At 35.7% G+C, this 25,889-nt stretch overlaps 1 protein-coding gene and 2 long non-coding RNA genes across 4 annotated transcripts; 2 read left to right on the top strand and 1 right to left on the bottom strand.

The window, feature by feature from the left end:
* Positions 1-617: 617 nt before the first annotated feature.
* LOC109148269 lies at positions 618-16,298 on the bottom strand. Its single transcript, XR_002048778.1, has 3 exons — positions 16,075-16,298; positions 8,386-8,387; positions 618-628 (listed from the first exon to the last, which is right to left on the bottom strand). It is a non-coding gene; the product is annotated as an uncharacterized LOC109148269 (long non-coding RNA).
* LOC109148268 lies at positions 7,602-9,523 on the top strand. The gene is made up of 2 exons (XR_002048777.1): positions 7,602-7,704; positions 9,076-9,523. It is a non-coding gene; the product is annotated as an uncharacterized LOC109148268 (long non-coding RNA).
* Positions 10,532-18,471, top strand: LOC109148267 (putative pentatricopeptide repeat-containing protein At1g77010, mitochondrial). 2 transcript variants are annotated; one of them, XM_019296151.1, is made up of 4 exons: positions 10,804-10,873; positions 10,929-12,899; positions 13,083-13,153; positions 18,235-18,471. In XM_019296151.1, exon 2 carries the CDS (start codon positions 10,976-10,978, stop codon positions 12,653-12,655), a length of 1,680 nt encoding a protein of 559 aa, XP_019151696.1. In that variant the 5' UTR covers positions 10,804-10,873; positions 10,929-10,975; the 3' UTR covers positions 12,656-12,899; positions 13,083-13,153; positions 18,235-18,471. The 2 variants fall into 2 exon arrangements, with proteins under 2 accessions (XP_019151695.1, XP_019151696.1); XM_019296150.1 differs by having other exon boundaries at positions 10,532-12,899.
* Positions 18,472-25,889: the final 7,418 nt, after the last annotated feature.

Below are 25,889 nucleotides of genomic sequence, written 5' to 3'. Positions count from 1 at the left end.
AGTAGCTCGGTGAAACAAGAAGGAATCATCCGCAAAAAGGAGATGAGAAATGGAAGGTGCCCCTCTAGCCACAGTGACCCCATGTACCAAACCCGTAGCCATTATTCTCTCAATCATTGCACTCAACCCTTCAGCCACAAACAGGAACAAATAAGGTGATAACGGGTCCCCTTGCCTGAGACCCCTACCTGGAATAATAGGCCCCACTTTTCGCTGCTCATGCCATATATGGTAACGCACTGAGGTGACCATTTCAAGTAAGATATTCACCCAGTGCTCACCAAATCCCATTTTAATCATCACTGCCTGAAGGAATTGCCACTCTACCCGGTCATAAGCTTTTGACATGTCAAGCTTTAACGCCACAACCCCTTCCCGCCCCTGTGTCTTCCTTCTCAAGTGGTGATGGACCTCATACGCCAACATAATGTTATCCGTAATTAAACGCCCTGGAATGAATGCACTCTGGGCACCTGAAATCAAATTCTGCAACAAAGGCTTCAAACGGTTAGCACATACTTTCGCTGCTATTTTATAGACTACGTTACACAACGCAATCGGGCGTAGATCTTTCATCGTCACCGGGACCGTCTTCTTCGGAATTAACACTATATAAGTGTCATTGGCCCTATGAGGTAGCTTAGCTGTATCAAGGAACCTTCTACAAAACGCCGTAACCTCCCCTCCCACAATATCCCAAAAAGACTGGAAAAACCCAGGGCCAAACCCATCTGGTCCTGGGGACTTATCCGGGTGCATTTGGAACACAGCGATTCGCACCTCCTCCATACTAACAGGTCGGAGAAGCCTAGCATTATCAGCACACGTAACCTTCGTAGAGATTGTATCTATGACTTCTTGAATATCCCCATAATCCGGCGAGAACAAACCCGTAAAATAACTCAACATGACATTATCCAAACCCGCCTCGTCCACCACCCAATTCCCATCCTCATCATGGAGCCTCTTAAAGGTATTTCTCCGCCGTCTAGCTTTCACGGAATTATGAAAAAATTTACTGTTCACATCCCCTCCCTTGTACCAAAACTCCTTTGCTCGTTGCTTCCAAAAGGAGTGTTGTTGCTCCAACAAGAAAATCAGTTTTTTCTCCACCACCTCATACTCACGCATCCGGGGTCCATCCCTGCGAGAACTAAGCAAATCCAAACGTCGTTTATTTTGCTCAATTCTCCGCTGAAAATCCTTATTATAAAGTCGGCCCCATCGTGCAATATCACGGGCGCAAGCCTCTACCCTGACTAAAGTGTCTAGCCCAACTGTCCGATCCCAGCTATGTGCCACAATCTCTCTACACGCCTCCTTCCGAAGCCACATATTATCAAAACAGAACCTCCCCCTTCTCTGTACTGTCGGCAAGCTTACAGGTGTTAAAATTAATGGTCGGTGATCACTATACGGGACTGTCAATGAGAGTGCCCGTACATCCCCAAACAAATCAAGCCAACTGTCGCTAGCCAGTATTCGGTCCAACTTCTCCTCAATCATTCTGTCAGTACCCCTGGACTTCACCCATGTATATTGATGTCCACCGAAAGGGACATCCTGCAAACCACTATCAGCCACCGCCTCCCTAAACCCATTAATCAACCACTCCGGATGTGGAAACCGTCCACGCTTCTCAAACTGGTCCAGGAGATCATTATAGTCACCCATAACTAACCATGGTAACTGTGATCGTGCAGATAAAGAGCGCAACAAATGCCATGCATCCCGCCTCCGTTGCCTCTCCGGATATCCATAAAACCCCGTAAAACGCCAACATGCGCCTCCCACATCGAGCCTGACTTCAGTATCAACATGATTACTTGAGTACCCCGTAACTCTCAAATCTACTGTATTATTCCATAAAAGGGCCAATCCACCACTATGACCATCAGCATCTACCGTAAACACACTATCAAAACCCAAATGTACTCGGATTGTTTCCATTCGCTGCTTATCCACAAACGTTTCAATCAAATAAACCACACTAGGCCTCTTCGAGCGAACCAAGTCCGCCAACACTTGAACTGCCGTCTGGTTGCCAAGCCCCCGGCAGTTCCAAGATATTATACTCATAACTCTTGGCGGGCTTGCACCGCAAGTCCCGCCTCCACTCCGTTTTTTGACAAAGTCGTATCAATGATCATACCATCATCACAAACTGCTGCATTTTCCTCACCCCCCTCCACACGCCTCCTCTTCTGTTCCCCAATAACCAAACCCGCCACTAATCCAGATGATGTGGACTGAATTTCTGCCGTATGTGCTCCTAATGCCGCAGCAATCTGTCCACCCCCAACATACACAGATTCACCACCACTTCTGTTTTGCGCTAGTGGGGCCTGCCGGGCAGTTACAATTCCAACGCTGCATGCATCATGCGTTAGAGGAACCTGCTGATTCGTTACAACTCCAACACCACTTTCATCTTGCGCCACTGGGACCTGCTGCCTCATTACACCATCTACATTCACCAACATAGCCGGAGACCTCCATCCCCTTCGCGCCACAGCCGACTCAGGTGGGATCCAACACTGGTTTATAGTGGGAGCACCCCGTCGCATTCCGACTCTTAACCACGCTCCATACGGCTTCTCCGCATTGGGATCACGATTCAGCGCCAAAGTACAGTGCTTATCTCCATGCCCAATTAACCCGCAAAGAAAACAAAAAGTAGGAAGTCGCTCATACCTGAAATCTATGAACGACCATGAACCCGTTTCCCTTCTCAGTTTCATCTGTTTCTTCAACGGTTTCGTCACATCCAATGAGACCCGCACCCGGTAGAAAGCCCTCATTGAGCCATCAAAATTACGTTCGTCCGCTTGCACCACCGTCCCAAGAAACGAACCCACAGCGTTAACTACTGCTTCCGATCGATAACCCATTGGTAGAGAGTGTATTTGGATCCAAAAATCTGCTTGGTTTAGTTGTATTGTGTTAGGATCATCCCCAGGGAGCAGCTTCTTCATGATCAATAAACTTTGTTCATACGCCCATGGACCGTCTTGTAATATACGTTGGAGATCCCCTTCATGATAAAAACGAATTAGATATCGTTTTGGCTGCAACTCACGCATGTTCACCCCCATAGCCGCTTGCCATACCCCTGCCATTGTATCTTGAAAAAACGGAAAACGAATCGGCCGATTCGTTACCAATCTTCCTACCGCGTAAAAGCTATCATCCTCGACGGCCTGTTCACCCACAACATGGGGTAATTGCACTGCGTTGTCTTCATCCTCCACATCCGCCAAAGTCAATCCCGCACACAAGTCTTCCACACTCCTCTCTGCCATTATACCTTATCGTCGCCTGGTTCCGACGGGAGTCCGCCGGCGAAAGCACTCAAAAACCGCAAAACCCTAGGAAACTCGCGAAAATAGCGAGAGAGAAAAAAAAATTTTGAAAATTGACTTAGTAATGATACAATACAATATATGTTTTATATATTTACAATTATATAAAAAGGGGGCCAATATTAATTTTCGTACAGGAACCTAATTTTCTTAGGAACGATCCTGAAGTCAATAATTCATAAATTGGAGTAGATTAACGATCGGAGTCTATAATTATAGAACCATAATAATTATTTCTAGATGTAAACCTTACCAAATTGACACTTTATAGGTATGGGTATTTGAAATGTGTTCTTGGTATTAGAACAAAAAAAGGACCACATTTAGAAGTTGCTTTCACAGTTTTTTTTAAATGATATTAACATTGTCACAGTTGATTTTTCTTTCTAAATCTTGAGTAAAGAAAAGTTGGTATAGCAACTACATACATTGACACTGAGGTGAAGTGTTCATTATTTTAGTGTAGTCATACTTTTTAATATTATTAAATTGATTAAAATGACACTACTAGGCCTTGGCATAGATATCATTTAAGATATTCTACCAAATGGCTTTAGACATCCATGAATAAATTTAAATTTCAAAAAAGAAATTCAAATTTTGGATCAGAAACATTAAATATTCATGGCAAAAATTTTGAGAGCCTTAATTTCCCCTAAACATAATAAAGAGTGAATTCCATTTTTGGTCCTACTGTTATAGGGGCGTTTTCAATTTTAGTCAATTTTAATTTTTTTGCCACTTTATAACCACTATTACAGGGCGTTTGGTTGGAGGGATTTTAAATTCCCTTCCCACTTAATTCCCACCTAATTCCAAAGGCCATTAAATTCCGTAGTTTGGTTGGAGGGAATTGCAATTCCCCCATTTTCATGGAATTAAAATCCCATGTCCCCCCTGGTATTTTAATTCCTGGGAAAAAAAGATAGTGATGAGTTAAAATTACCCCTTCCTTTTTTAACCTAAAATTAATGTCTAACAACAATAATGGACATTTTTGACTTTGTACTACTTATTCCCTTTCAATTCCCATGTATACCAAACATTGGAATTGAAATTCCCAGTAATTCTATTCCTGTCAACCAAACACTGGAATTTAAATTCCCACTTTATTCCCAGTAATTCAACTCCCATGGAATTACAATTCCTTTCCCACATAATTCCCCCCCTCCAACCAAACGCCCTGTTATTAAATGTGTTCCACTTTTAGTCCCACCGTTAGTATTTCCATCAAGAGACCGTGTAATCTAGGGGTATTTTGACCTTTCTTCTCATCCAAGACTATGTTTGACTAAAGAAATGAGAACATTAAACCTAAAACCTAAGAAGCCTCACCGGCCCATGTTGGAACGAACGAAACGATGTAGCTTTGGCTTCCCATTCTCGTTGTTCGAAGAGCCATCTTCGAATATCGGAGGAGGATGACGAAGCGCCTGGATTAAAAGAGAAGAGACAAACATAAAAGACCAAAATACTTTGATTATATGGCCTCTTGACGGAAATATTAACGGTGGACTAAAAGTAGAACACATTCAATAACAGTGATTGTAAAATGACAAAAAAAAAATAATAATAAAGTAGATTGAAATTGAAAATGCCCCTATAACAATAGGACCAAAAATGGAATTCGCTCCATGATAAATTATCAAAATTTGCGGATCTAAAATTTGTTGGACACGGTTCTAAAATGTAATGCAATTTGTTAACTATTAAAAATGTAATGCAGTTTTGCGGATCTAAAACTATGTGATGTGAATTTTTAATAGTTAATAAATTGTAAATATAGAGTTTTAAAATTACAAGGTGGACACGGTTCTAAAATATTCATAATTATGAATATATAGTTCAATAATTATGAACATAGAGTTTTATAATTATGAACATAGAATTATGAACATAGAATTATGAACCTAGAGTTCTATAATTATGTACACATAGTTCTGTAATTGTGAATATACAGTTCAATAATTATGAATATGAAGTTCAAAAATTATAAACATAGAGTTTTATAATTATGAACATAAAGTTCAGTAATTATGACCATAGACTTCTGTAATTGTGAATATGAAGTTAAAAATTATAAACATAGAGTTTTATAATTATGAACATAGAGTTCAGTAATTATAAACATAGAATGAGAAAAAGTGAACGAATGACCAAGGAGGATTCATGAGCAGAAGGAGGAGTAAGAGCGTAAGCCACTCGACAGGAGAGGAGCGACCGTGTCCACCTTGCAATGTAAACATGGTTCCACAGCATAACAATCAAAAAATTATACCATGGACCAGGGTCTACATTGCATTGTAAACCTTGACCCAAAAATAAATTTCAGATTATGTATCTATAGTTGAACCTGTAACTATCATATTATGTGTCAGCAATTATTAATTTATTTATTTACATATATGAAAACTGTTAACTGTAAGTACAAAATATGTTAACTGAAAATACAAAGGGGTCGTTTACTTCATTTCTCTGTTTTTCCATTTCCAGTTTTCCATTTTTCTATTTCTACAGTTTTCTTTCTCCATTTTTCCAGTTTTCCTCCTCCATTTTTTCAGTTTTTCATTTTTTCATTTTTCTAGTTTTCCTCCTCCATTTTTTTCAGTTTTTCATTTTTCCATTCCTCCATATTTTTATTTCTCTAATTTTATGATTTTATTAAATACACTCATCCTATATAGCATTTGTACATTTCTACAACAACAACAACAACAATAATAATTTAATAATAATAATAATAATAACAATAAATAATAGTAATAATAATAAGAATTTAATAATTATAATAATAACAATAACAATAACAATAATAATAATAATAATAATATAATAATAATAATAATAATAATAATAATAATAATAATAATAATAATAATAGCATTTGTACATTTCTACAACAACAACAACGACAACAACAACAACAACAACAACAACAACAACAATAATAATAATAATAATTTAAAAATAATAATAACAATAAATAATAATAATAATAATAATAGTAATAATTTAATAATAACAATAACAATAATAATAATAATATGAATATGAATATAATAATAATAATAATAATAATAATAATTTAATGCTAATAATAATAATAATAATAATAATAATAATTTAATGCTAATAATAATAATAACAACAATAACAATAATAATAACAATAATAACTTTAAATAATAGTAATAATAATAAGAATTTAATAATAACTATAAATAATATAAATAATAATAATAATAATAATAATAAATTTGAAGAAGAGAATACGAAAGAAGGAAAATAATGGAATATGATGCAAATAAGAAGCATATGAAAGAAGAAGCAATGGCAACAATGAGATTCTAACCTAGGCAGCTAGGTGTAAGGGCACTGTTCACCTGTGTATTACCATTTCTCTATTTGGAGATATTGAATTTTTTTTTTTTCTCCAAATTCCTTAAGAAAGATGGAGAAAGGAGATGGAAATAAGATTTGGAGAAAGAACTTTAGTAAACAACTTTTTCATTTTTCATTTTTTTACCTCTCCAATTTTATTTTATTTTTTTTGAAAAATTCTCCATTTATCCATTTTGGTAAACAACCCCTAAAAGTTTTGTATTTGTATTCGCAATAAATATGAACTATGGTCCATGGTATAACAATGGAGAGAAAGAGATTTAATTATAAATGGATCACTTTGGGCTGAGCGTGGAGGAGCCTTACAGCCCAAGCCCAATCAATAGGCAAATTATGCTGTGCATCTGTATGCACCATGCATGGTGCATACGGATGCAAAAACGACGTCGTTTTATTAAAAACGCGCGTCTCCCCATAAAAAAAAATTCAGGTTCGATTCCCAGCAACAACATATGAACTAAAATTTCAGAATCGATGAACTATAATTCCAGAATCTATGAACTAAAATTCCAGAATTTAATCTATGAACTAAAAATTCCAGAATGAATGAACTAAAATTCCAGAATCTATGAACTAAAATTTCAGAATCGATGAACTACAATTCCAGAATCGATGAACTATAATTCCAGAATCTATGAACTAAAATTCCATAATGAATGAACAACATAATGCTGTTGCTGGGAATTGAACTTGAATTATTTTTTTAAAAGAAAAACACCCATTTTTTAATAAAATGATGTCATTTTTGCATTCATACGCACTATACGTATGCATAGCATAACTACTCCAATCAATAACTCAGTCCGAATTCAGTTACGATATATACGGATGACATTATCAGCATCAATAAACCCTAGGCCTCAAGCTCAGCTTCCAAATTACGCATCTCCTGTATATATATAGCCGCACGCTATGCCGCTTATTCTTGCAACTTCGCCTCCGTGAGTTATTGCCTAGCGTATATTTATCTGTATATGAAAACTTCTTATAATTTCTTCATCAATTTGTGTATATTTCTGGTAATTTATCGAATTGCCCGATGATGGAAATCTATATCAATTGAGCGGCCTGGTGTCTCTGTGTTCATCATTTGCCCTTCAGCATTGTAAGCGGTTGCCAGTACCATCACTTCTCCTTCTCTCCTTTCATCTTCAATATTCATCTATCCACACACATTTGCACACACTTCACCCTGGCTGCTCTTACAGTGTTGAAAAAGGCTTTTGATGAACGGCATCAGTATTCAGCCGTCTGTGATTTGTATAAGCTATGAGATCTGAGGGCATTTTTTGTTAATCTATGGTTTCTTTCTAGTATTTGGGTTGATTATTTTTTATCTTTTGTTCCCGACTGTTGTAGAAGTTTTTATTTGAGGAATTATTTTTGAATATTTTGATTTTTTGATTGTGTTTGGAATTGATCCTTGTGTGGTATGCATAAAATAATATTGAAATATGATTTCAATTATGTTTTGAATGGTGATTTTCATATTTTTGAGATGCTTTAATTACTATTGGGATTAACATGTTCTTATTTTGGTAAGGCATTGCTTTATTGTATTTCTAAGAGTTAGCAGTCGAAAGTTCGTTGTTTTGGATGTAATCATTTCTATATCTGATCACATCTATAACAATGCTTATGTTATATTTGTGTTTCAAGTCATCTTAACTACACAAACCAAAACAATTTATTAAAAAATATTTTTTTTGTTTAATTAATTGAGTATATTGTTATTCAATTTCTTTTGTTGTCAATCTTAATTATTTGTATACTCTAATATGACGTTAAAGAAACTATTAGTTCTCACTCTAAACCAAAACATGTATCAATTGCACTCCACTTTATTTTTAGAGTTTGTTTTTAGTGAAATCATTTACCATCCTAGCTTTGAGTCATGACCTAAATTTTGATAGGAAATTCATAGAGGATGATAATAAATGATTCATTGAGGAGTATTTGATTATTTGGTCACTCTTTTTAATTTGAAGGAGAGATAAAACTAGGAGTCAATTATACAAGTAAGAAGAGGGAGAAATGAATTTTGTGGTTCATCCACAACACCAATTTAGAAATGAAGTTTTCATAAACATTGTATCATTGGATGAACATAAATCTCAGATTTCATTTTTATGGATATTGCTGCTCCACATTTCTTTTATATTAGACTCCAACAAGTACAAAAGGATCCCATAAATCCAGGCAACAATGTAATAACATCAAAGATTAGCATAATAGATACTATTTGATGCAGTCCATAAATAGTATCAGTAAATGTTTATTTATAATTTAACTGACTTTGCTATTTGATGCAGTCCATAAATAAACACAGATTTGAGATTCCCAATTCACCAGACTCAGGTAGAAGTCATCTTGAAGAGCTGGTGCATCCAAAACTTGCAATTATAATGCGAGAGTGAGCATCAGAGTTCCTTTGTAGATCACCATTGGAGCAAGTCATATAGTTTTAAAAGCTCTTAAACCACGAATTTCTAGCTTATTGCTATAGTTCTCTCATTCACCAGGAAAACTAAGAAAATTGTATTAATAAGAATTAGGGAATTTGTTTTGTTTTTAAAGTTTCAGAGTAATAAGTGAGGAGGGAATTGTATTAAGAAGAATAGAGAATATGGTTTTTGTTTTGTTTTGTTTTTAAAGTTTCAAGAGTAATAAGAGAAGAGAGGCATTGGATGTTTTTTTCCCCAAGTGTATATTATAATTGTCTAAGAAAAAACGAAACACAGACAAAGACAATGGATTTTTAAAATTACTGTAAAAAAAGTGTTGTGTAAATAGTTTTATTATACGTATTTAATATTATTTTTTTTAAAAAAGGATTATATTATATCTTAGACTTTGGTTCCTTGTGGAACTGACACCGAAAGTTATGTATTTTTTAAATAATAATAATAATAATATTATAGTAGTAACAATATGTCTAGGAAAAAAAAAACCTAACAATATGTCAAGTTACTTAACTTTAGAAAAAAAAAACAAGGAACCAAAGTTGAAAGGTATGTATTTTTTAAAATAATAATAATAATAATAATAAACATTAGATTCATACAAGAATCTCCAACAATTCATCTTGGCTGTTCAGAGTCCGGGATTGTGATGGTGAATTGCAGTGCAATTAGATTGGGGATGTGTGGCATAGGAAAACTATATGATATAGGTAAATTTATTTTATTTTATCAAAAGATTTATTAGGCTTTGAAGGGGATAACTTTCATTTAATTGTTTTGACATTTTTTTAATAGATACAATGGAAGGAGAAACTAAAAGCTAAAAATTAAAGCTTCAACTATAGTGTTTTTTTGATTTAATCTTTAATGACTTTTTATACTTAATTAGGTCATCGACTTCGATACTTTTACCTAATTGAATCATTAACTGTTAGAATCAATGACTAAATTAAGAAAAACCACTATAGTCGAAGACTAATTTGAGTAAAACTACTATAATCAATGACTAAATTGAGTATTAATAGAGTTGAAATTACAAGCTTCAATTGAATAAAATCATGAAAGTTGATGACCTAATTAAGCACAAAAAGTTTTTTAGAACTAAATACAGAAAAAAACATACACAAAAAAAAAACACTATAGTCAGTGATTAAATTGGGTATTAACACAAATTAATAATCATTGCTAACTTGTGGTATACTTTATAATTTTTTATTAATATCCAAGAACATGGGTTCAACGAGCATATGTATATAAAGGAGGGTTCAAATGAGGGAAAGCATTTTTCAATTAAAATTTACACGATAATACTCTAAACAAGTGTTTCTTAGCGGAAACTGTCCAAGAGCATGAAAGTTCACCAAAAATGGACATTGATTTGCAATCTTGTGCTCGTTCAGTCAAAAGCATCAACACCCCCAACTCCCTTTTACATGGAAAGATGTTCCACCTTCTTTTCCTAAAAAGGGGCGTTCTAAATCCTGCTCTCACCATAGCTAACCGCTTAATCCAGATGTATGCAAGGTGCGGGCAAATTTCTGATGCCCGGAAGCTGTTCGATGAAATGCCCGAGAGAAACTACTTCACCTGGAACACCCTACTTGAAGGGTACATGAAATGCGGGATGATAAGTGACTCGCTGCGGTTGTTTTCTATTATGCCCCAAAAGAATGATTTTTCTTGGAATGTCGCCATCTTGGGGCTCGTAAATGCTGGGGAGTTAGACACTGCTCGGCGCCTTTCATATGAGATGCCGAGGAAGAATGCTATCGCTTGGAATGCTTTGATCAATGGGTTTGCACGGACTGGATTTCTTGGTTTTGCTTTGCGGTTGTTTAGGGAGTTTTCTTGTTTCGGTGCGTCTATAACAGGTGAGAAGTCATGCATTGATCCCTTTGTTTTGACTACGGTTGTTAAGGCTTGTATGAATTTAGGAAGTCTCCGTTTGGGGAAGCAGATTCATGCTCACATTATAGTTGATCAAGTGGAAATTGATTCTACATTGGCTAGTTCACTGGTTAACATGTATGGGAAAGGTGGTGATCTGGAAAGTGCTCACCATATTCTGAGTAGAATGCTGATTCCTGATGATTTTTCCTTGTCAGCTATGATCTTAGCATATGCAAATTGTGGTAGAATGAAGGATGCGAGACAAATTTTTGATGTTAAAACTGATCCCTGTGTTGTATTGTGGAATTCAATGATAACAGGATATGTGTCAAATGGTGATGCTTCAGAGGCATTTTTTATGTTTGATGAGATGCACAAGGCAGGAATTACAGGGGACTCCTCAACTTTGGTTAGTGTTTTAAGTGTCTGCAGTAGTGCACAGATTGTCGAGAATTGTCAGCTAGTACATGCTTTTGCTTGCAAGCTCGGATTAGTAGATGATCTCATAGTTGCTAGTGCTTTAATTGACACATATGCGAAGTGTGGATATTCATGCGATGCTTGCAAAATTTTCGGTGAGCTTAAAATGCATGATACTATTTTATTGAATTCTATGATTACCATTTATTGCAGTTGCGGCAGAGTGGAAGATGCCAAGTGGATTTTTGAGTCCATGCCACATAAAAGCTTGATATCTTGGAATGCAATAATTGGTGGTTTGTGTCAAAATGGCTTACCAATAGAAGCCCTGGATATTTTCTGCAAAATGAATAAGATGGATATAAGGATGGATAGGTTTAGTTGTGCAAGCATGATTAGCTCATGTGCCAGCATCTCCTCACTCGATCTTGGTGAACAGTTTTTTGCAAGAGCTATCATCATAGGGATTGATTTTGATCAGATTGTTTCTACCTCCATACTCGATCTTTATTGCAAGTGTGGCTTAGTAAAACAAGCTAGGAAGATATTCGACCAAATAGTGGAACCTGATGAGGCTTCATGGAATTCTATGTTGATGGGTTATGCTACAAATGGCTATGGAACAGAAGCATTGAACTTATTCTCTGAAATGAGATGTGCTGGTGTGTTGCCCACGAATATCACATTCACAGGAGTCTTGTCCGCTTGTAATCACTGTGGACTACTAGAAGAAGGAAAAAAGTGGTTTAATGCGATGAGACATGACTATCATACTGATCCGGGCATTGAACACTACTCATGCATGGTAGATCTTTATGTACGAGCAGGGTGCCTCGAGGAGGCGATGAATATCACTCTGACAATGCCTTTCGAAGCAGATGCAAGCATATGGTCATCAATTTTGAGAGGATGTGTAGCTCAGGGTAATGAAATCCTGGGAAAGCAAGTGGCTAAGAGAATTACAGAGCTTGATCCTGAGAATTCGAGTGCTTTTGCACAATTGTCAAGTATATATGCAACTTCTGGGAAATGGGAAAGATCAGCTTTGGTTTTGAATTTGATGAAAGAAAAGGGAGTTCATAAAATTCCTGGACAAAGTCGGAGAGATACTTGGATTTGACTTTGCCCCAACATCCGACTGTTAAGATTTTCTGAATAATCCTTTGAGACATATATAAAGCTTGTTGGGGAAAATTGGGTGTTATGGTATTATTATGACAACAGGATTTCTATACATATTGCTCATTACTACAAATATGGTTAGTCTAATCATGAGACTATATGGAGTTGTTGGTCTTATTGGGGTGGAACTCGAACCTGAAACCTTCCTTATGAAAAGCAATATGATGCCATTGAATCACAAGGTACTTGACAAGGGAATTAATTTTATTAAATAAATTGAAAAATGATTTGGTGCTGGAATATTACAGTAGTGATGCTGAATGTGTATGTATGAATAATGATTTGTGTAGGAGGCTTAGTTAAGGCTTAAGGATAAGTTTTATCCTGTATATTTAATTGCTAAATTTTGAAATTCTTATTCACAGAAACTCTATGGTTTAAAATATCACTAAACCCATCAAGCGAAGCATCTCCTAAATCTTCATCATGAATCCAGGTACACTTCTGCACTCTAATTTGTTACTCAATTGCTAAATAGTTCTCAGATGTAATCATGTGTTGACAGAGGTTGGGAATTCCCCACCCCAGCTTGGTGTGTTTGGGTTCTTCACTTGCCTTTTGGCATCATTGGAAGAAAGAGATGCCCTTACATCCTCCTAGGGATGTAAATGAGCCGAGCTGCTCGATCAAAGCTCGACTCGAGCTCGGTCAAAATCTAATTGAACTGAATTCGAACGCTCGTTTAATAATCGAGTTCGAGCCGAACCTAGATATTCTAGGCTCGTGACTCTTCGAGCCATATAATATATAATATATATAATATCTAATATAATATAATATAATTATATTATAATATATAAAAATAACAATTAGAAAAAAATTTTAAACTCAAAATCCCTAAAACATTTTTAATCTTCCAAAGCGCAAAACAAGACTAGTGGTGTAAACGAGTGGATCGATCTTGAGCTCAAGTTCGAGCTTGATCTTGAGCTCAAGTTCGAGGTTGATCTTGAGCTCGAATTCGAGCTTGAGTTCAGGCTCGGATTCAAGCTCGAGTTCTAGCTCGAATTTGATCTATTTGATTTAAAATTCATGTTTCAATTAAAAATAAACTACTTTGTTTTATCCATACACAAATAATAAAAACTTCAAATCAAAGCACTCAAAATAAGTTCACAAGTCACAACTTCACATCAAAATACAAGTCAACAACAGCGGTCCTTGATTCCTTGTACATATATATTTCTTCTGGGATAAGCAGTTCAAAACAAGAAATATCTGTTCAACTTGCAAAAAAATATGAATAATATTAGATAACAAATGAAAGTAATTAAAAATAGTCAGACAAGTGTGTTACTTAGTAACTTACTTTCATGAATTGGATGCCGGAAGAAATATTTGTTGGAATTATTTCTCTTTTTGAACAAAAAAAAGATAAATAAGTATACAATTAAACAAATATTTTAAAAAGATAATGTATCATTTAGCATAAAAGTTAACTTACTGTATTTTTGGTAACACGATGTATATGTCGAAGCCAATCACACAAAGTAAAGCTTGTGCTGTTTCAGGCAACAATGATGTACGATACGAATCAATTACCCTTGCCCCAGCACTAAATGTTGCTTCGGAAGCCACAGTGCTAACAGATATAGCTAAAATGTCTGCTGCCATTCTTGACAATATTGGATACTGCAGTGTATTCATCTTCCACTAGTCACCAGTCTAAACAACAAAAGTTGTTAGGAATCTCAGTAGTCTTAAGACGTCCTTTTTCTAGATAGTCTACTAACTCCGAGTTTTTAGGCCCTGAAGTTTCAACTTGTGCACAAAATCTCTCAAAATCTTTCCAAGCATATGTAGACTTTTCGCGGCTGACTTGCTTCCAAAAGTGTTTGAAGAACATAATTTCAGAATTTTCTTTGTTCATTGATTCAGCAACATACTCTTCATAAAGAGTATTGATGATCTCCTTCACTTTTGCTATATTCTCCTTAACTTCCTGATGAGAATAAGTCTAGGGAAACATAATTCAACTGCAAGCATTTTTTTTGTTGGATCAAAGACCTATGACCATTAACAAATTGCGCTCACCCCAATATTTATCAAACTTCTTCTTCATTCTCTTAACCAAATTCCTAATAAAGTCATCTTCATGATCTACATGACTATCCATTGTTGATTTGATTTTTTGAACTTCTTGAAGAAACAAATTTGAAGTAGGGTATTCAGAACCTTAAATAAATTTGAATTTAGATAATCACAAGTCACAATCTTAACCAAATTTTAAAAAAAAAATTAAAAGAAACAAACCTGAAATAATGTGAGTAGATGTCCAGAAAGCCTCTAAAATTGAGCAAATTTTGGCAACCTTGTCCTAATCATCTTCCAATAGACAACTATCAAAAAATGGATCACCATCTTTTTGCATCTTAAAAGCTTCTTTGAACTTGAGTGCACAACTTAACATTTCAAAAGTTGAGTTCCATCTGGTTTTACAATCACGAATCAATTTCCTATCTTTCAATTGCAATTGTTGCACACAAGTAGCAAATTCTATACGTCTTGATTTTTACCAGTTCACATATTCCACACTATCTCTAACATCACTAATGATGCGTTGAATCTCATCTAATCCATCTTGAACACACAAGTTCAAGATGTGTGCACAAATGTCCCTCACATACCAAACTTCTTTGACCTTTGGAATGTATCCTTCATGTATCGAATAACATAATTTTTACTTGAAGCATTATCAATTGTAACTGTAAAAACTCTATTTTCAATGCCCCACTCTTTCATGCATCCAAATATAGCATCAGAAAGCTGAAGACCTCCCTTCGGTGGTGGAATGTTAATGAAGCTCAAAACTCTCTTTTGCAACCTCCAAGAAGAATCAATCCAGTGACAACTATATACTCAATCTTTTGATTTTTTGATTTCCAACAATCTGTTGTCAAACTTACTTTACTAACACTTTCAAGATTGTTCTTTAACTTCTTCTTTTCATTCTCATAAACCTTCCAACAATTTGATTTGCTTGTATTTCTACTAATTTTTTTTTCCACCCGGGCCATCCTTGTTTCATCATTAGGTTAAATCCAACTTCCTCCAAAATGGTAAACAAATGTTCATTCATCATGATCCAATTAGCAGCAAACTCCCTCATTCATTTGGATCCTGATAAATGAACATCCGTTTACCATTTTGGAAGATGTATGATTTAACCTAATGATGAAACAAGAATGGCCCAAGTGGAAAAAAATTTGTAGAAATACAAACACATCAGATTGTTTAAAGGTTTATGATATTGAAAAGAAAATTTTGAAGAACAATCTTGAAAGTGTTAGTAAAGTAAGTTTGACAATAGATTGTTGGAAATAAAAAAAATCAGAAGATTGAGTATATGGTTGTTACTGGATTGATTCTTCTTGGAGGTTGCAGAAGAGAGTTTTAAGCTTCATTAACATTCCACCACCGAAGGGAGGTCTTCAGCTTTCTGATGCTATATTTGGATGCATGAAAGAGTGGGGCATTGAAAATAGAGTTTTTACAGTTACAATTGATAATGCTTCAAGTAAAAATTATGCTATTCGATACATGAAGGATACACTCCAAAGGTCAAAGAAGTTTGGTATGTGAGGGACATTTGTGCACACATCTTGAACTTGTGTGTTCAAGATGGATTAGATGAGATTCAACACATCATTAGTGATGTTAGAGATAGTGTGGAATATGTGAACTGGTAAAAATCAAGACGTATAGAATTTGCTACTTGTGTGCAACAATTGCAATTGAAAGATAGGAAATTGATTCGTGATTGTAAAACCAGATGGAACTCAACTTTTGAAATGTTGAGTTGTGCACTCAAGTTCAAAGAAGCTTTTAAGATGCAAAAAGATCGTGATCCATTCTTTGACAGTTGTCCATTGGAAGATGATTAGGACAAGGTTGTCAAAATTTGCTCAATTTTAGAGGCTTTCTGGACATCTACTCACATTATTTCAGGTTTGTTTCTTTTAATTTATTTTTTTGTTTAAATTTGGTTAAGGTTGTGACTTGTGATTATCTAATTTCAAATTTATTTGAGGTTCTGAGTACCCTACTTCAAATTTGTTTTTCAAGAAGTTCAAAAAATCAAATCAACATTGGATAGTCATGTAGATGATGAAGATGACTTTATTAGGAATTTGGTTAAGAGAATGAAGAAGAAGTCTGATAAATATTTTGGGGTGAACGCAATTTGTTGATGGCTATAGGTGCTATCTTTGATCCAACAAAGAAAATGCTTACAGTAAAATTCTGTTTCCCTAGATATTATTCTGATTAGGAAGCTAAGGAGAATATAGCAAAAGTGAAGGAGATTTTATGAAGAGTATGATGCTGAATCAATGAACAAAGAAAATTCTAAAAATCCAGGTTCTTCTAACACTTTTGGAAGCCAAGTCAGCCACAAAAAAGTCTACATATGCTTGGGAAGATTTTGAGGAATTTTGTGCACAAGTTGAAATTTCAGGGTCTAAAAGCTCGGAGCTAGTAGACTATCTTGAAAAAGGACGTAGACTACTGAGGTTCCTAGCAACTTTTGTTGTTTAGACTGGTGGAAGATGAATAGAATGCAGTATCCAATATTATCAAGAATGACAGCAGATATTTAGATATATCTGTTAGCACTGTGGCTTCAGAAGCAACATTTAGTGCTGGGACAAGGGTAATTGATTCATATCGTGCATCATTGTTGCCTGAAACAACACAAGATTTACTTTATGCTAAATGATACACTATCTTTTTAAAACATTTGTTTAATTGTATAGTTATTTATTTATTTATTTTTCAGTAGTTACTAAGTAACATACTTGTCTGATTATTTTTAATTACTTTAATTTGTTATCAAATATTATTCATTTTTTGCAAGTTGAATAGATATTTCTTGTTTTGAACTGCTTATCCCGGAAGAAATATCTATGTACAAGGAATCAAGGATCACTGTTGTTGACTTGTATTTTGATGTGAAGTTGTGACTTGTGAACTTATTTTGAGTGCTTTGAAGTTTGAACAATGAACAATGTTGTTGACTTGTGTCTTGTAGTTTGTTGCAAACTTATTTTGAGTGCTTTGATTTGAAGTTTTTATTATTTATGTATGGATAAAATAAAGTAATTTATTTTTAATTGAAACATGAATTTTAAATCAAACATGTTAAATTCGAGCTAGAACTCGAGCTCGAGCTCGAACAGTCGAGCTTCTCAACCGAACTAGGGTTCGAGCACCAGTCTTTCAGTTCTTGAACTCGAGCTCGGCTCGACTCGTTTACACCACCACCACCACCAGTTCTCCTTCGCCTTCACACCTCTAATATTCAGCTATTCACACACACACACACTTCACCTTGGTTGTTCTTTACAGTGTTGAAAAAGGCTTTTGATGAACTACACCATCTGTCTGTGATTTGTAGAAGTTATGAGATTTGAGGGCAATTTTTATAATTTTTTTAAATTGGTTTCTTTAAAGTATATAGGTTGGTTATTTGTTAATCTTTTTATGCTTATTGTTTATTTGCATGATTATTTTTATAAGTTTTGGACACAAATCAGTCTTCCCCAATTGTCTGTCGGTCATGCTTGAATGTGCGAACAAGAATGGTTCAACTCTTCTGTACGTGATTCATGCAACTTACAAGGTGCTACATTCAAGGGTTAAAAGGCTATATATTGGATTAAGGGTCTAATGGCTATATATTGTATTATTGGGACAATGTAAGATGAAGACAATCGAAGTTTCATAAATCATTGTTTCACATAATGCAACCTACAACGAAATTAGGCAAAAAAACTTCAAAGGTCAAATAAGAGTATTATATGGAGTAGCAGGTCCATATCCAACTAGTACAAACATTACTGAGAAATGACCGTGTTGGTGACAAGTTGTGTAGTTTGGAGGATTAGCTCAAACTATACTGTCTATACGTCAACCTACAACGAAATTAGGCAAAAAACTTCAAAGGTCAAATAAGAGTATTATATGGAGTAGCAGGTCCATATCCAACTAGTACAAACATTACTGAGAAATGACCGTGTTGGTGACAATTTGTGTAGTTTGGAGGATTAGCTCAAACTATACTGTCTATACGTCTCTAATTTTTCAGAAAGTTGTTACTCTTAGTGCTATATGTTGGAAAAAAATAGCATAAATTGGTATAAAATTACATTTTAAGTAGCTATTTTTGTGGTACAAATATTAGTTATGTCCACTTCTGATTTGGGTCGGGTCAAAGTGGATTCGGATTTTTCGTAGTGAGACGAAGAGATTGATATATTGTACGCTCAAAACGGATGATGGGTGAATGAGATATTGATTCTCAAAGTAGATCCATTTGAGTTGGAAAATGAAGGGAAAAAGTGTAGCTTTTGTCCCACATTGGTTTGGGAAGTAGGCTTGTACCACTATTTATACAAGAGCTCTTTTAAGACTTATTGAATTGTATAGCATAGAGGCTTTCTCTTGCGCATAGGTGGTTCAAATCTCCAAATGAAGGTTTTTGACCTGAATTAAAAAAATGCTATTTACACCACCTTCTTCTATATAAGTAGTAGTACTAGCAGAATTTTTCACAAGAAGAACACACATAACAAAATAATATTTCAGCTGCAAAATCTCTGCTTCTACTCATTTCTTAACCTTTGTTCTAGTTCGCCGGATCTCTGTTTGGGTGCTCAAACACTGAATTGTAGCACGTTTTATCCTAGGAAACCTAGGCTACAACGCTCCTCGCACTTGTAAGAGGTAGCAAATAAGGTTTTAATGAAAGAGTGGTCGCTTACTCGTGCTAAAAACCTACACAAAACACGAGCCATATTTCTTCACCATTTCCTACTCTTTTCTTCCATAAAATAATGATCTTTCTGTAAGATTATTATTTGGATTTTACCAACAGATATCCAACACTATAAACTAACTGTAATAGCACCAAGAATAGCAACTCAAAATTTTCACACTTTACCAGATTCAATAAATTTCAAAATTAAGGCTGACACCTATTTAAATAGGAATCACGTAATAACAACTTTATGAAAATGTAAAGACGTACAATTTGAGCTAATCTTCTAGATTATACAAAGTATCACTGGCCTTTTTTCTCAATAATGTCTGTACTAGTCGGATATGGAGTTGCTACTCCAAATCTGAGATGCCCATTGAAATTTCTTGTGCTTGAGGCTATTTATATTTGGAGCTAGAGGCGGATAGAAGTCCCGGAACAATGCACGCTTTTTGGCCATCAACCATATGTTTGTATAAGCAACATAGTTTATTGGCTGACAAACCGTGACTCAATTTTGACTTTCAACTCGGCAACTAAAACACACTCGAAGTTATTGGCAACAACATCAACGTTTAAAGACGACAAAAGCTACCAGAACAAACGAATTATGGAGTACAAGGGAAAACTAGGATTTACATGTCGGATGACCTATCGCTTTGGGTGCTAGAAGACATAAGAGATTACAATTGGGAAGTAAAAAGGGTCGTGAGAATCGTTAAGGAGAATAATAGGTTAATCGGTTGTAGACTTGTAGTTTTGTGGACATGGCGTTGATGACGGGGTATAGGCATCGATTGTATTAATTAAGAGAGTGGTTTTCGTTAGCCTATGAATATTTTTCCATTCCGGTCGGATTGGGAACCAGTTAACTGGAGAATGGAAGAAATGAGTAACTAGCAAGCTTCTAATAATTAGAGGGTGTTTGTTCTTTCATGCTTTTCGATATGCATTTTAATTTCTTGAGTCACACTTGTGTGAAACTGTCTCACAAATCTTAATCTGTGAGACATATTAAATCTAGGATAGTTGTTTGTTAATTATTGTTTCGACCCTAAATAGGACTGTAACAGATAGGAAACCTTTCGAGCAGACTTCTGACTTCTCTTGTATTCGAGTCACGGTAAACTCCGAATTCACACTTCGAGTGTGTGAGGGCTCCAAGAAAAATAACTAAAAGAGTATAATAACGTAAACATGAACACTATATTTGTTAGTTTGTGGTTCTTAATTATTATAAAAGTGGCAATTTTTCCCCCTGATATATTAAATAGACATTTCTACCCTTAAAATAAATACTTTATTTATTTTTCTTCTTCAACAAATTATTGCTTATACGTTTGGATGATCACGATTCGGTTCGAATTGAACCGGATACTATTATGATTCTCACATATAAGTATATATATAACCGTGATTTAATTTTGATTTTGAACCGTCGGCAGCTGCTCATCGTGTATTAAGATACATCAAAGGGGAACCGGGTCAAGGATTATTCTATTCTACACAAATAGATTTCCATCTCAAAGCCTTCTCAGATTCGGATTGGGCAGCATGCACAGAAACACACAAGTCTGTTACCAGTTATTGCATCTTCTTTGGTGCTTCCCTCATATCATGGCGGTCGAAGAAGCAAGCTACTGTATCTCGTTCTAGTTCCGAAGCTGAATACCGGGCACTTGCAACCACGGTATGCGAAATCCAATGGCTTGAATACTTGCTTCATGATCTGAACGTCACAACCATGAAGCCAGCTACCCTATTTTATGACAGCAGGTCTGTTGTGGCCATTGCTGAAAATAGTGTCTTCCACGAATGCAACAAACATATAGAACTTGACTACCATGTAGTTCGTGAGAAGATAATTCAAGGCGTGATAAAGCTCCTATCTGTATTTTCAGAAAACCAAATAGCGGATAGATTCACAATGCCTCTTTCCACGTCTCTATTTCGAGGTTTCATAGTTAAGCTTGGCACTCACGACATGTATGCGCTAGTTTGCGCGCGCGCGGGGGTGGGGGGTGGGTATTGGAGAAGGCACACATACAATTGGGTGAATTAGTGAAGTGAGGGTACTTTTGTAATTAGATTGTATAAGAGTTACAACCGTTTTTTGCCATCTTCCATCCTTTGTACATATACGCTGCATTCTTCTTCTGTTACATTCAATGAAACAGTTTCTATTTTCTCCCTTCCTGATGCAGGACAAGGGGAACAAGAAGAACACACACAATATAACTCAAACTCAAAGACTTTCAATTATATTTAATACAAAAGTCTGTTTAAATAGACAATTAAGAAAAAACTGAAGAGTTGCAAATATTAAAAACATGGGAACTATAAAATAAACATAATGAGAATTGGAAATACTAATAATATTTAATGCTAATTCAAATTTCCCATAAAAAGTAGCCACCAAACTCCATATCCCTTGAACTTCATGCATGTGGCCATTGTTTTATTATTTTCTCAATTCTTGTTCTGCATCATTCTCCCTTGATTGCGAAGGACTCGCCCCGAGTCCTCAAAATATAATGTTACCTCATAAGAGTAATTGAGTGCCTTCAATTTTTTTTTTTCGAACCTTAAAATAGCCATACCTCTTAGCACTCAATTTGTGAAATGTCTTTGTAAGCACAGGATCCTTATGAATAAAGACCATAATCTTCTCACCATTTCTACAAGTTTTCTTACGCTGCCTTTTATTAGCTCGGGCTTTATACCTTACTTCGGTAGCATCAATTTTAGCCATAACTTCATCCGGAGCTTTAGCAACACCCCTTGTTATATTTTCAGATCTTATATTTCCATAATACTTTTGCAGCAGCGGGATAAAGTTTGGTTGTTTCTGATAAGCAGTCAGATCTATGATCACTAATTTCTTAGTGTCCTCATAAATTTGATAGAATGCTTTGAAAATGCTCTTAAGTTGGAGGGATCTATTTTCTTCGTTAGTGTACATTAAACTTTTCACCACACAACTCAAATATGCATCATCTTCCTTAGCAATCTCAAATTCATCTTTGCAATCATCTTCTCTCTCCTTGATATTATCATCCTCAGGATCAAAGGATCTTTGAGCCCAACCTTCATCTGAATAGTAGTCAGGTCCTTTTCTCTTCAAACATTTCTTAGTCCCCGGCCTCTTGTGTGAGTGGAGGAGATTGAAATTGATGAAAGTGAGCAGTGTTGTTTTCATGCATAGGTTGGCTGTTAACCTCAACAAGTGCTCTTGTAGGGGGAAGGGAGAGTTTATTTGGAATAACTTCAGTCAACAGATTTTCAGCTTGAAAGTTCATATTAAGAGCTTTACCTGGTGTCCATAATGGAGATACTGACATTATTAGTTGTTCTTGAACCTTGACGGCAGTCTGTGGCTTGAAAGTTTCTTGAAGATAATTGTGACTTGTTGGAATTTCACATGCTCTCATCCATAACATGTCCTCTGCATATTTATTAACATTACAATATTTTTGAAAGAAATGCATTTGGTAATCCTGAGGCAAAAACTGTTCCATCAAAAGTTTTCTCATTTTTCTCCATGTTTTCACTGAGCATTTACCTTGTATTTTTCCGTAGTTCTAAATAGTCTCCCACCATGACAGAGCTCTTCCACGCAGCATACTGGCAATATATTTTGCTTGCTTATTTTCAGGAACTTCTGACATATTAAGGTAGCTATCAACTTCTGAACACCAATCTAAGAAGGCTTCTGTGCCCAAATAGCCATTAAAAGTTGGTAGCCGATGGTATTGGAGATGTTGCCAACTTCTAGCCACATGCTTTATTGGCAGATTCATGTCATTGATAACACATGGGGTTGCACCACTAACCTCTAACCGAAGGCTTATGTTCGTGAGAATGCTACGAATTTCTTGAAACTCGCGATTCACATTCTCACCGTGTACTTGAAAAGCTGTCCGAAGGCAATCCATTTCACGGTCACCGCTGAAGGATGGGTTATTACCCTTGTTGTTGATACCGCCTTGTGCCATCTTGGGTCGTGACAAGTGGAGAGGGCTACGCCACTATCTCGGTTGTCGCCTAGGAACTTGGCTCTGAATACCAACTGATGCAGGACAAGGGGAACAAGGAGAACATGGTATCAGAGCTTCAACAACACCCCTTGTTATTCAACATGGCAATCCATTCCAAGTTCAAGTTTGAATATAATTCAAAGTCTGTTTAAATAGACAATTAAAAAAAATTGAAGAGCAAATATTAAAAACATGGGTACTATAAAATAAACATAATGAGAATTGGAAATACTAATAATATTTAATGCTAATTCAAATTTTCCATAAAAAGTAGCCACCAAACTCCATGTCCCTTAAACTTCATGCATGTTGCCATTGTTTTATTATTTTCTCAATTCTTGTTCCGCATCACTTCCATATACTCATCACCTTGCTTCGTTATACAGCGCTGCTTCCATCACTTACTATATTGCACGTGAAGATACATTGTATGAATTTAAAGAAATTTGGTTGGTACAGTGGAGAGTGTGCATGTACTCAGACTATTCTGATATGCTATACTAGTAACTTTTTAAATTTTAATTTATTACCTTCGATATGATATTACTTTGCTGTAGGGGTGTAAATGAGCCGAACAGCTCGCGAGTCGCTTGTGAGCGGCTCGGTCAAAGCTCGGCTCGAGCTCGGTCAAAATCGAGCTCGAGCCGAACTCGAGCGACTCGTTTAGTAATTGAGCTCGAGCCGAGCCTAGATATTTTAGGCTCGTGGCTCGTCGAGCCACTCACGAGCCATATAATATATATAATACATAATATAATATAATAATAATATATAAAAATAACAATTAGAAATTAAAATTTTAATCTCAAAATCCCTAAAAGATTTCTATTATTTATGTATGAATAAAAAAAAGTAGTTTGAATTTTAAATCTAAAGTATTAAATAGGTCAAATTCAATATCAATATCTAGCTCGAACTCGAACAATCAAGCTGCTTGAACCGAGCTCGAGCAGCCCAAAAATTACCAAGCTCGAACTCGAGCATCAGTTCTCAAGCTCGAGCTCGAACTCGAACCGAGCCTCCATTAATGAGTTCGAGCTCAAGCCTACCCAGGTTCAAGCTCGGCTCGGCTCGTCTACACCCCTACTTTGCTGACGGGCTGCAACACAATTTTAGCTCTCGACTCTGTAACTGAAACTCACTCAGAGTTTCCAAGACCAGTAATGGCAACCGAAGATGACAGAAGCTACTACTGTGAAGCAATCGTTGAGTGCAATGTAAAGCTAGGATTTACATCCGTGTACAAATGGGATGAAATGCATCTTTGGGGGGCTAGAAGACTATAGGTGGGAGATAAAGAGAGTAGTGGGAATTGATAAGGAGAAGAATATGTTGATAGGGTGCAGTCTTGCGGACATGGTGCTGAAGATGGGGTATAGTTATCAAGTGAGCGGTTCCGATTCCCATCAGAGTATTTTCCCGTTCGGGTAGATTGAGAGCAAGTGGATCTCAAGGATGGATGCATGCTGGGTGGGTTGGAAGAGATGTTTACTAGCCATTAGATGGAAGGACCACAATGAGGTAAAGCAGTCTAGCAGAGTGCTATATATAATTGACTGACTCAAATTAAGAACGTTAATTGGCTTCAACCTAACCAACTTGGCAAATGTTTTAATTTATGTCATGGCTAGTGAACATCTCTTCCAACCCACCCAGCATCCATTCATCTTCCAGATCCATCGGCTCCCAATCTGACCTGAACAGGAAATATATTCTGATGGGAATCGAAACCGCTCACTTGATAACTATACCCCATCACCAGCGCCATGTCCGCAAGACTACACGCTATCAACCTATTCTTCTTCTTATCAATTCACACTACTCTCTTTATCTCCCACCTTTAGTCTTTTAGCCCCCAAAGATGCACTTCATCCCATTTGTACATGAATGTAAATCCTAGCTTTCCATTGTACTCAACAATCGATTGCTTGACAGTAGCAGCTTCTGTCGTCTTTGGTTGCTGTTATTGGTCCTGGAAACTTTGAGTACGTGAGTTTCGGTTGCAAAGTCGAAAGCCAAAATTGTGTTGCGACCCGTCAACAAATAGACTATGCCACCTATACAAACACTTGGTTGAAAGGAAAAATTATTGCAACGTAATCTTCCATTATGATAATTTTCGATTGTCTCCATGCCCAAAATTTTGATCGAAAATCTCACATATGTAACTTGTTTTTCCCAATGGCTTGAATGAAAATAATAAAATTATCAAATCTTTAGTTTAGCATTCTTAGAATTATATCTCAAGACACAATTTTTTTTTTATTTAATTTATAGTGTAATAAAATTATAAAGATTTTTTTAAAAAAATTTTAAAAACTCACATTGACAATCTGATTATTTTGTACCCAAGGGGATTAGATTTTAGAATTGTCAAA

This window comes from Ipomoea nil, unplaced genomic scaffold (assembly GCF_001879475.1).
Source record: "Ipomoea nil cultivar Tokyo-kokei standard unplaced genomic scaffold, Asagao_1.1 scaffold2036, whole genome shotgun sequence".
In the NCBI taxonomy this organism is placed as follows: Eukaryota; Viridiplantae; Streptophyta; class Magnoliopsida; order Solanales; family Convolvulaceae; genus Ipomoea; species Ipomoea nil.
The sequence above is the reverse complement of the archived record's forward strand: the minus strand, read 5'-3'. Positions and strand labels throughout refer to the sequence as shown.